We start from the raw sequence: 12,467 nt of genomic DNA, 5'->3' as shown, positions 1-12,467 counted from the left end.
TCAGAAACTGTATGTATCAAATATGATACATACTGCATTAATGGGTTATAGGAATATAGGAACTAGACTAATGTTTGTGCCTAAACCTAACAACAACTCAAACAGGAGAAAAAGGTAAAATGAAAGTGTAACAAAGACAGAAAACTCACATTTCCACTTTTTACAGTAGTTTTTACAGTACTTTACAGTAGTTTAAAGTCTAGTGATTTATTCCTCCATCACTCCTTCACCTCACCTTCTCCTCACCGGTAACATACATCTGTAGGTGAGTGTGTTGAAAGTTTATGCTAAATGCTTGCAATAAAATGTGGTGTCATGGATCCTTATCATGCACATATTTTAAGCTCAGTCTAATTCAGTCAGTCTAAAATCCAGTTCTTTTTTGAAAAATGAAAGTAAGCTGCCATATATTTCACTCTGTTGTCCTACAGAGTCTTCAACCATTTCTAAGCATTTAAACAAATCAAAGTAGTTTTTAAAAGAGATTAGAAACAGATATAAAGAAACAATTTAAAACTCTTTTATGTGAGACCACAGTGCACAAAATCAATGTAAGTTTTAAGAAGCAGAAGGCTGGTTTGCCGGGTGGCAGAGAGGTGCCATGTTGCAGGGTTAGAGGTGACGGCAACATTCCAGATAAAGGAGGGCTGCAGGAATGCTAAAGGACAGAGGTACCGGCTGCCGACTGGCATGACGGCAGCCACATGCTGGTCAGGTCAACGGGGAATGAGGCTACAGAGCTGAGCAAAAGAGACACAGAGATGGGAGGGGGTAGGGGAAACAATGTGGCTGAAATAGAAAATTAGGATAATAACTTAAAAACAATCAAAGCAGAGGAAGGGGATCATTCTGCATGTTTATGTATTTTGTGAGTGCGTGCACTTCTGGGAGATGACTGGGAGCTTCACCGCTGCAGGAGGCCAACGGGCGGTTGCATTGTCCCACTTAGAGTGACATGCTGCAAGCACTGCAGACACAACTGTTAAGCTCTATATCTGTGTGTGTGTGCGTGTAAGTGAGTGAGTCCATGGTTGGCATACTGCAGTCTAGACTAAAGGATCAAGTGTAATCTCTCCACTGATACAGCTGATGAGATTAGGTCACACACCACTGTCAGTTACAACATCCTTTCGGCAAGTCAAAAGTGTAACAATGTGGTACTGATTAAATGACTAATAATCTTAAAAAAACAATTACACTATTTGACTTTATTTGGTTGCAGTTAGGGCTCTCAAGTCATGCAGCCTGAGTCAAACCTACATACCTATATACTGTAAATCTTGCTTCACTGCAACGGAAGTAGATGTTTACAGCCTTTTTAGTTCATACATGTTTGGGAGTTTAAGAAAAAAATCTGTAGAGCAAAGTTTTCTTTCACACACCAAGAAGCAAAATCCAATGTGAGCAGAACGAGGTGTCATTAATGACCAAAGAGATATGAAGTAATTACTCTTAACACTATTAAACACCAGATTGGTGCTACCCTTTGGGTTTAAATATGCATCTTTATCATCTTATCTCAAAAGGTGTGGATGTCATCGCATTAAGAACTGATGAGTGGTAAATAATACTAATATCTGGATATATTTACTTAAAAATAACTGAAATGAGCTGAATTATTTCAGAACCATTTAATGACATAAAGGCAACATAATGCAGCTGGAATAATGCAGTCAACTAACATGTTAGCTTGTCCAGGGTCACACTAGACATCATTATTGCATTACTGAATCAATACAGAGTGGTATCAAGCAATTATTGTGACAAGCCTTTGCTATTGGTAATAACACTGTAATTACCTTGTAAATATGAGTTAAGTGGGAAAACACAGCCGAAACGATGGCGCCATTATCATCTAAACTGTGTAAAAGATAAACTTCCCACTAAATAAGTGGATGATTTTAGCTTTTAGGCTTGCAAAGATTCTGATCGCTTTCACAATTCAGTTAGGCTGTCAGTCAGTTTATTTATTTATTATTATTTATTTATTTTATTAGATGGAAGAAAACTGAATCAGAGGCTCACCGCAGTGTCTAAGCAAAAACATCATGAGTGTAAATATTCTATGATTCGATTACCTCCAGCAGGTAAAGAAAAAGAACCAACATAGCATTAAATGGCTAAGAAAGTAATGATTAACACTCCTCTGGTAGCAGACAGTATTTGGGTTACATGGCACACTGCATCCTGCTTGACAAGCGATGTTTAATTCGAATGGATTGTAGAATCAATATTAGTCTTTAGACAAAATCACACTGTTTGTAAACAATCCCAAGTTGCTGTTTTCTTACCCTAGAAAGACTCCCATTTAACTTTTACTATTCCATTACTGGTAATTAATTCACGCCCCTCTCTCACACACAGATTCACCACAAGCACCATCAAACAAGAACCCCATGACAGATTTAACTCAAATAACTTCATTTCTCTGAGCTTTGAAACACTTTGATTTAAACTAAAGCAGATGCCGCCAAAAGCCTGAAGCCAAGAGAGTATTTCTGTGAGGAAATTTATTTCAAGAACAGAAAAAAAAACAACTAAAAGTAACACAGGATAAAGGCACTGATCGTTTCAGAAAGTTGAGAGAAATGTCCTGCTGCCAGAAAAAACAAAAACAAAACAAACAAACAAACAACAAAAAAAAGCCAATAAGGATTCTGTTCCAAACCCAACTTTCCTGTTCGTAGTCAAAGGAAAACTATACCAAAACAGTCAGAGAGGAGATGAGAAGGATTCACACACATTATTTATTTCTTAAAGTTTAATTTATTCAAGCGTAAACAGACAGTAAACACAGGGTAAGGCAGACAAAATACACTGCAGGTGTCATTTTATCCAAGAATAAGGTCGGATATTGGGTTTCAGACACCAAGCCAGAATTAGACCAAAGTGAAGCTGATACCTTAGGATGATGTGACCCATATCACACTGTGCCCTTCAAACACTTTCTCTTACGTTCACACCCAACTTAACAAAATTGCAAACATCTCAAAAAGCTCCCTTTCCCCCCCACACACAGAACTCCCAGACCCCTTCTCCTCTCTCACCCTTTCCCCCCTAACTCTCTCCACAGTGTTTTCTCACAGTCCATCTGACACCCAAGTACTGTACAGTCTATAATATCATCCGTCTGCCAACTACAAGGCAGGCTGACATTACCGGCTGCCGGGACAGAAGAGGAGCCAGCAGTGTGCAAACCCCCCACGAACACACACAAGCACAATCCTACACACATGCATGCGTATCTTAATGTGCCAAATATGATTCAACTTAGTGGAATCACAGCAAACACATGCCTACTGGTGACATTTCATGCAAACACTCACCTGCACCTGCATGAAGGACCCCCGGTAGAAGCAGCATGCTGCAGCCGACAGGGCACTCCACAGACTACACCTCTCCGTCATGGTGGGCACACACACCTTCCCCGTCTATCTTCTTCTTTTTCTTCCCTTCTCCCTCTTCTTCTTTTGCCTGTGTCCTTACTTCTTTACCCTTCTCTACTCCACCCGGGGTGTCCGGTCTAAAACATCAGCCTATGGGCTAACTACAGCCTGTCCCACCCCTGCCTGCCTGACTACCAGCCCCTCAACATTGTGCCAACACTACAAGTAAAAACCAAGGGCTGCGAGCTAAAACAGCTAACACCACAGCTACAGCTTGCAAGCGACTGCCGGCAAGGAGCATCAGCTATTACCTACGAGGGAGCTGCTAACAGCTGGCAGTGATAACAGCGAGAGATGATACAGCTCCTGACATCTTCCCCGCTTCTGCTCTCGCTCCGCACTTGCTGCACTTCACGCGGCTGCTAGGGATTACCTCATTGCTTGCTGATGAAAGGAGTGTGGGTGGGGGGAGGGTGGACAGGAGGGAGGGAGGAATGGAGCGAGGAGGGGTAGGGGGTGTGAAGGAGGGGGAGTTGAATGCTTATAGGCACAAGCTGGGAGGAGTACTGTCGAATTGCGGGCAGAAACCCCACCCACACACCCGATGACCCCCCTCCCAGCTCCACTAACCCCCAGCTTCAACGCTGAAACAATGCTGACAAGCAATGGAGGGGGACAAGAGACGATGGAGAGAGGAAAAACAAGAGAGAAAGTGAAGAAAAGATGGGAAGGGAGAGAGAAAATTAAAAGATGAGATGATGAATGAAGATGATTAGGGTATATGAGAGAAATAGAGGACGTGTGCAGCTTTCAAAAGGAATTTAACATTTCTCTTGCCATGAAAGAAACCCAACAGTGGTTATTCCTCCTATATTTTGACCACAAACTACATTACTGTAGCAGGCTTTATAGAGCATTCAGTTCTTGTGGTTAAATATTGGCAGAACTGCTATCTGTGTATGTGTGTGTGTGGGGTGCTGAGTATAATGATGTGTCTTCTAAAAAGTCACACAGGCTGCAGCTAGACAGCTCATTATAAGCCGGAACACAGAGGCAGGTGTTTCAAGGATAACAGGGTGTGATTTTTACCGGCCCATTTCACTTAGAGACACACGTAAACACACATAGCTGCGCATGGAGAAGACAGGAGGGGTGGGGCTCTGTCTCCAGAGGCCTCGGTGAGTGACATCATTGAGGACGCTTCACCATGGCAACATAGCGAGAGAGAAAGCTTTGACAGCATTCAAAATTCTGACACTGCATTTAGTTGAGGCTGCACCACTGCAGGGAGGCAGAATGAAAAGACGGAGACAGAGATGTAATGCACTCAGTCACACAAAACAAAATACCCTACTTCTTTTCTCTGTGTCATCTCAGGTCCTCTCCTCATCCAGCAAACACACACACATGGCTCGAGATGATGCTTGTAATCACTTTTGTAATCGGCTCTTGAATCCAAGCTTGTGGGTCAAAGGAAAATAAAAGAAAGAGAAACTGGGGGACACATACGGATCTATGAAACACAGGATGGATACATTAACTACTGCTTCTCCTTTTAATGCAATCTCAAAACATCCAGTGCTGGATTAGACAGATTACGCAGTGGGGTTACAAATAATCTCTTGGGGCTCTGCGCTCTCCTTTCTTCAATCCTCTGTAATACCAAGTCAAAACAATCATAACATAGCCTACAGTATGTCACATCTGGCAGCTGTGCCACACTAGCTATCCAGATTTTCTGGACGATGAGCACAACCTCTTGAGAAAAGCAACACAGAGGTTTGATTGTTAAAGCGAGTCATAAAAAAATCAACCCACTACTGTCAGCAAGAGTTACCAATCTGGTAAACAAAGAAAGGAAAGAAGAAATTGGTTTCAGATAAGAGAAATCTGCCCTTAAGTTAAAGTTCCTGTAAACGCTCTTTTTGGGAATCATTTGCTATCTGTTTGATTGTTTAAGTATAAAAACGTGTTGGAGAAAATATAAGAACTCTGGAGGAATGGAAGATAATACTTGCTTACCTTGTCAGCATGACTATTAAAGTCATAGCATACAATACACATATCATTATCATATTCACCAAACCATTCAGTGACCCTTTGTGGTCAATGGACAGGGCATTCGCATCCCAGGAGAGACGACCCAGATAAAAAAATTTAAATGTTTCATCATTGTTAAAAGTGATTACTCAAAGCGAATTTGATTAGCAATGACCCTTGTCCCTGAAGGGACAGGTGAATCTAAACCACACCAGCAACATGAGGGAAAGTGTCCTGCTTAGGGGTGCACATCTTGTCATTGTTTCGAGGTGACGCTCTGAAAGCTTGTTTGTAAATGTCATTTTGCATCTTCAGATGAATTACAATAAGCTGAGAAGAAATCAGCTGGCTGCCATGGGCAGTGGCAGCGTCAAACTCTCACTCTTACTTTATGCTGTATCCTAAATACCACCTCAATCTTACCCATCTTTCTTGTTCATTTTTCTTTCTTTCCCCTCCCTTATTTTGTTCTACTGATTCCCTTTAAATGCATGTTATTTTTTTTATCCCCTCCATTTATAAGTGCCTCTTTCATCCTGATCCCGAATTTAACTGAATTTCCTTTTCCTGTCAGTTCTTTCTTTGTCACTGTCATGCATTTAAAGGTGCTCTTCTCATTTCACTATTCCTGTATATCTATCAAACCCAACCTTTCTCCACTCGCTCTTATCATTGTGCACCTCCTCTCATCTCTTTCCTTCTTATTCCTCTGAACAATATTCTAACCTTCCTCTTCCACCCTCCTTTTCTCTCAGACTCCTTTCTCTACTCTACTCTTTCCTCTGCCATACCCTTCCTCTTCATGGCCATCCCTCCACCTTCCCCTCCTTCTAGTCTTCTATCTCTTTATCTCCTCCCCTGCTTGGAGGCGGTCTTCAGTTAAATATTAATTAGTGAGTCTCATCCCGTAGGCTGATAGGGAGGACAATGGAGATTCCCTGCATGTGCCTGCGAGCATCCTACTAATGAAAGTGTGTGACTGGATGTGAAAAAGACACACGATATAGGAAGTGTGTAAGATGAAACAGATACACTAAGGGTAGATGAAGATTATATGTGCAAACACATCTGCAACTGCATCAATGTGTGCACATGTCTGTATGTGTCTAAAACAAAGACAAGGCAACTGGGGGTTAGAGGGGTGCAGTTAATGATTTATGTGTGTGTGAGTGTATGTATGATTGTCATCTGTGTGTTTTCACGGGGTGGACCTTATTCACCTACTGGTTAATCCACACCAAACCACAGATACGTATGTCAAAGCCTGTTTGAAACATCAGCCTGTAATAATTGGAATATTGGATATGCAGACTTTGTTCGCCCAAACGTGTTGAAAAATTCTGATTTAGGTGTGAAATAGAGCAATTTAAAATCAGCTGTCTTGCTATAATCACATTAAAATGACTAAACCTTTCACAAATGTGTTGCTGTAGCAACTACACACATTTTTTGCATGAATAAAGCAGTGTGTAAAAGAGATGAATGTGTTACAATTCTTTGCTTTATGTGCTGCTTAGTGGCACAGTGACCTTGAAGAAGTGGACAAAATCATAGAAACACCTGAGAATACTAAAAACCATCTGTAAATATATGAGGTGTTTTTCAGCTAAGAAGATATAAAAGGCTGAAGGTAGTCCTATTATAAGACACTTTTTTTTAAAAAGAAAATCCTCATCAGGTAAAATCATTTAACTAGCCTAGTATAACTGGATATTTGGCATATCATACTTGGGAAGACACTGACTTTATTATTACCAAAAACAGTTGTTGCCATTCCCCTTAATGTGCATACAGCCTTACTCATGACAGGCAAAAATCACCTGAGATTAGTGTATACATTTATATTAATCTTTTTTTTTATTATTTTTTTTTATTTATGTCCTCTAAACATGAATCAAAAGCTGTGATGGAAACTATCTCCAAGCCACTTATACATGTTCTGTGTCAGCATGCTAACCTTTATAAAAGCTCATTCTAAGAACTGCATGTTAGCTGCTGGCATGTTTGATATGCTCTGAATGATTGTTACAGTTATCAAGTTTTTAAACCTTTAACTGCTGGCTTAGCTGTTTGGAGCAAATGCTTCAGTGACTTTAATGACTCTTATGTAAAAAAAAATATCATATAAAATGGAAATAAGCAGAAATAAGCATTTTCTACCACTTGGTTTGGGTTTTTAATACCAAAATTACACTTGGTTTTGACCATTTACAGTAACTATTCCTACTATATTATTGACTTTTATCTATATAATTTCTTAATAAAATGTTATCTTGCTGTTTTTTCAAACATTAAAGGGATGTGGTAAGACAGTGAGCTACTCATCAAATTGAAAAATCTCAGTCTTAAGTCCTTCTTGGTCATCTTCCAATACATACTCAAATAAACACACACAAACAAGCACCAATCAGTAAAGCTTTGCATATGTCCATTTAACTCTGAGGTCTCAATGCTCAAAGCAGTTCTAAAATACACTCAGGACACATTTACATCCAGAAACTCAGACCATTATTTAAGCAGCACATAGTAACTAATGCCTTTTTAACCACCAGTGCATTATGAGGGGATGCTATGCCTTGGACATCCTGGAATTCTGGAGATGACAAAGGATGGATAGACATATATGTCACCAGTGGGTAAAGTTTTTGTGGTTGGTTGCATAGTTGCCAACTTTTTATGACTATGCTGTCCAAAGACATTTTCATGGTCTCTTTGTAGATCCTAATCAGCTTTGCATATACAGAACATAGTCTTCCAAGAAAAATCTCTAATAAAAACAAATATGGTTATGTGGTACCTTCCGATGTTTATGTGCATATCTGGCAGGTACCATCAGCCATCAATAGGCGTAGTAATTTATTTTGCATAATAAAAATAAGAACTGCATCTTAGAAGGAGGGACTATATGACCCTAGGTTTAACTACTCTGCATGATGCTTCATTTAAGCTTCACAAAGCTGTTGATGCAGCTGTGGATCCAACTTGGATTTATTTGTTGGTGATACCTTCTACTGGGCCACGCCAGTGAGGATGGAGCATTTTGAAAATACGTAGGAAACATTGGTGATCAGTGAAGATGTACATGGAAGTCCATGCTAATTCCAAGTGAAGAGCAGTCAAATATGATCATGTCTTTTTGCTAACAAAAATGATCTTACTGATGAAATGCGTGGTGTAAAATTCTGTCTAGACATGTGTCTGTGCACTGTGTTTTGTCAGCCTGTTTGCCAGAAGGAGGACCAGTAACTGATTACTTTCAGAGGTGTCTTGCCCCCTCTCATAAACTCCCACCCCACCCACCCCTCTCACATTTACAGAGGCGGCACATTAATTCAGCCTACTGTAATTGCATGCGTACACGTCCCCTAAAGGGTACAGCTTTAATTTAATCAAGCACCATACAGACAAATACAGATTTTTGAAAATTCAAACCGTTCATATCATCAAACATGGTAATACACTGATATATGGCTGAGCCCCTTCACACAAACACACACACATACACACACACACACAGATATTTTTTGCCACAGCCACATTGTGAGACGCAGACATATGTTAATAAACCTCTTATGAACCAAACCGTTCCACCTCCCCCCATCTACCCCTCCCATCAAAGTACAACCAAACCACTAAACAAGGGCAGGAGACAAAGCAAGGCTGGGCTGCAGGCAAAAAATAGATATACACAATCATAAAATAACATACACACATGAATGACACACACAGTATTAGAAAAACACACAGACCGAAATTGATGTTAACTAATAACACAGTTTGGTCAGGCCTGTTTTCACCAGCCACAAACCATTTCAAAGATTATTTCTACTTTTTCACATATAAATGACAAAAGCAGAATATTTCTTGACCATCTGTTTGCCCCTATGAAAACTGAAGGGTGTTTTTGTCAAACTGAAGAGAAGGTCTTGGATGGTTTTTGACTTTTCTAACCAACCCCCAGTTATTTTTATGTCTTTTTAAATTTTGTCTTATTTTGATGTTATTTTTGTGACTGTAAAGCACGTGTAAAGCAACCTGAAGGAGATCCACTGACCTGGTCTCTCTCATTATAACAGGGTGCATTGAGGCAGACTCCTGATTTAAACATCAGCTGTCATAAATGTTTCAGAGAAATGGAGGGAGACGGAGGGACTGCTGGCAGCTTTCAGAGAGTGGGTGGCGAGGTGGGCGGTGTCGGGATGGGCTGTTGTGGTGACAACGTGGGTGACAAAACATGCAGGGTTTAAGACTTCATGTAAATAGTAGGTGAGCCTGGGTTAAAATAAAGGAAAAAGTAACCTTGTAAAAGTGACCATCAAATGTCAAAGAAATATGGTCAATTATAATATTAAAGTGAATATGATATCTTATGAAAATGATTATGTCCCAATAATAATGTCATGGAAAATGTCTTGTTTTTGTGAGCATGTCATGAACAGATATATCTCAAAATTACAACAGCAATAGAGCTCCCTGTAATGAAGCAATTGTTCATGATATGGTGCAGTTCTTTGACAATAATAGACCAGCTCACAACAGTATTTCATAGTGGATGTGGACCACCTAACCCGAAACCCCAACAAAATCACCAAAGAGACAGTCTGAGAAGCCACTGAGTATCAGTTAATGGCTTATATCAGGAATGCCAAACTCTGTATCTAAATGACCACCGTCCTGCAGGTTTTAGATGTTTCCCTACTTCAATGTGTGTGACTCAAGTTAATGGGTTATTGTGCAGAACATGACAACAAGCTGTTCATTCATCCATTTAATATGAGTCACGTGTGTTGGAGCATTGAAGCATACAAAACCTGCAGAACAGTGGCCCTCAAGGACTGGAGTTTGTGATCCCTGAAATACAGTCACTTGCAGCAACAGCAACCTCAAAAACTGAGTTAATATGGGGGTTTCCTCATTTAGATTTAGTATCTTTGTTGCCAAACACAAAATGAAACAAAACAAAATGCTACTACTCTAGTAGCCCTAAGCAAAAACAAAACAGGATGCTGTGTTTGATATAGCAGCAAACAGATTTATGACAAAACATTCAGGTTATGAAGAGATTGTAAAGTTTTATATCAATTAAAAAGAGAATATACATTTTTTCATGTTATTTAAGCCTGATTTTGTTTTACTTATGAGGGCAGGAAACCCTTTGGGCCTTCAACTTCAATTGAGTAAAGTAGAGTTACTTATTGCTTGCTTTAAACATATTAAAAATCCAACAAATGGAGGTGTTACAGGGTCTAGCCCTGTCACAAATAATAATTATGTTAAATTAAAATCATTATATCATTAAATATTAATTATTATAATTGTGATTAATTCATCTGTATAAAAACAGCTAAGTAAAAGTAGTAGTAATGCCAAATTTCAATGTCATTTTCAGCAATTTCATAGCCTTGACAGAAGTCAAATAGTCTCATCTTATTGCCCCTCTGTGAATTTCTTTGAATATGTCATATCAGCCATGTTTTCTTTGTCTTTTATATGCCAGATGTATGAATGACATGTATATATTTTAGGTTCCTCCTCATCATACAGTAATGGAATCCAAATGAATGGGGAAGACAATTAAATCAGTTAATAAAATCATATTTATGACAAATAAGAGCCCTGATGGTGGTGTGCTTGTACAGTCAGTTTGTTGTAACCATGAAGACTTTGACACATTTGTTTTTATGGAGGAATACAGGTCAGGGTCATAGGAGGATTTTACTGCCTTCTCTGTGATGTATAATCAATAGAAAAACATATCCCCAAGTTTCCACCGTTCACTTTCCCTCCTTGTCTTTTTCTTCTTTTTGCCCTCCTTACTTTGGCTTCATTGTCTTCCTCTCACTTCTCTCTTTTGATCTTAGCTGAAGTGTTTGTTTGTGTATGTAAACAGGATGCATGAATCCTTACTCAAGGTCACAAAACAGCTTCACTTGCTCTTTGAGCTCGATAGAGCTCACGGCTTGAGTAGATGGCACCACCTGCTGGCTGCAGCACAGACTGTTCACTAGTTGCGCAGTGTTGATATTAGCACTAACTACAAGATTTAATTAGCTAAATGGCAGGTGGAATTAGGCTAAATGTGGGGTGAGACTGCTGAAATGAGCAAAGCTGTGAAAAGACTAGGACCTGATAATCAGATACAATTAAATCTGAGCACTCACATTAAAAATCTAATTCAATAATAGTGAAGAGAGAAAGTGATTCAGGCTATTTTCAGGCAGAAAACTGCAACTAACGGATCCAAAAAATAAATGAGAAAGTAAAAAAAAAAAAAAAAAAAAAAAAAAAGAAGGATTTATATTATAGGCAGGGAAGGTTTTTTTCCCCTTAATTCCAAAGGAAGTTTGATTATGTGGATTGGAAATAATCACTGGATGATTATCACTTTTAGGCATTTCAGGCATTCACATAATAGAATTCAACAAATGATGAAAACAGACTGAAGACCACCCGGACAGAGACTTACCTGAATGGATTCTACTTGGTTCTCTGTTGGCTCTGTGTGGCTGAAAAGGCATAAAACAAATAAATGAGTCAAAGAGAAAAAGAAGTGAAAGACAGATGGAAGAGGAAAAAATGTTGGACAATGCAAAAAAAGGACAAAAAACAAAAAAATGCTGTAAAATTCTGTCCATATTTTGGTGTACACATGCTCTGATACACAAGCTTGAGGTTTTGTGTTTGATCTTTTCTAACAGGTGCATACAACCACAAACAAAATCAGAAGCCTGGATTCCCATGACTGGCCGTAGCAGGCTTTCAAGTGGGTAAAACACAGATGCCGTTCTTCATCATGTAAAAAACTTAACAAACCCCACTGAGTCTCTCAGGTTGCTGAATATGCACTTGAATGCTTAAATTTCTCTGGCACCGTAACTCACAGTTCAACACTCCTGACGGATCCCAGTCATGTGTCAAAACCCTGCTGTGTTGCAGGCTTGGAAGCCATGCTGCGAACACTACTGTGCAGCTTTGTGATACAGAGAAGGAACAGGCAAAAGAGGCAATTACATTTAGACGAGTTTTAAGATCAGTCAGTGC

The 12,467-nt window shown here is 39.5% G+C and overlaps 1 protein-coding gene across 3 annotated transcripts in view; it reads right to left on the bottom strand.

Moving 5' to 3' along the window:
- Positions 1 to 12,467, bottom strand: part of sh2d3ca (SH2 domain containing 3Ca) — a 62,845-nt gene that overhangs the window by 44,698 nt on the left and 5,680 nt on the right. For 2 of the 3 annotated variants that reach the window (XM_041970636.1, XM_041970637.1), the window contains exon 4: positions 11,893 to 11,932. In XM_041970636.1, coding sequence (XP_041826570.1) covers positions 11,893 to 11,932 — 40 coding nt within the window. Of the gene's footprint in view, positions 1 to 3,326; positions 3,832 to 11,892; positions 11,933 to 12,467 lie in introns of those variants that run through there. The other variant, XM_041970638.1, reaches the window with a different exon arrangement.

This window comes from Melanotaenia boesemani, chromosome 19, assembly GCF_017639745.1.
Source record: "Melanotaenia boesemani isolate fMelBoe1 chromosome 19, fMelBoe1.pri, whole genome shotgun sequence".
Lineage (NCBI taxonomy): Eukaryota > Metazoa > Chordata > Actinopteri > Atheriniformes > Melanotaeniidae > Melanotaenia > Melanotaenia boesemani.
The sequence above is the reverse complement of the archived record's forward strand: the minus strand, read 5'-3'. Positions and strand labels throughout refer to the sequence as shown.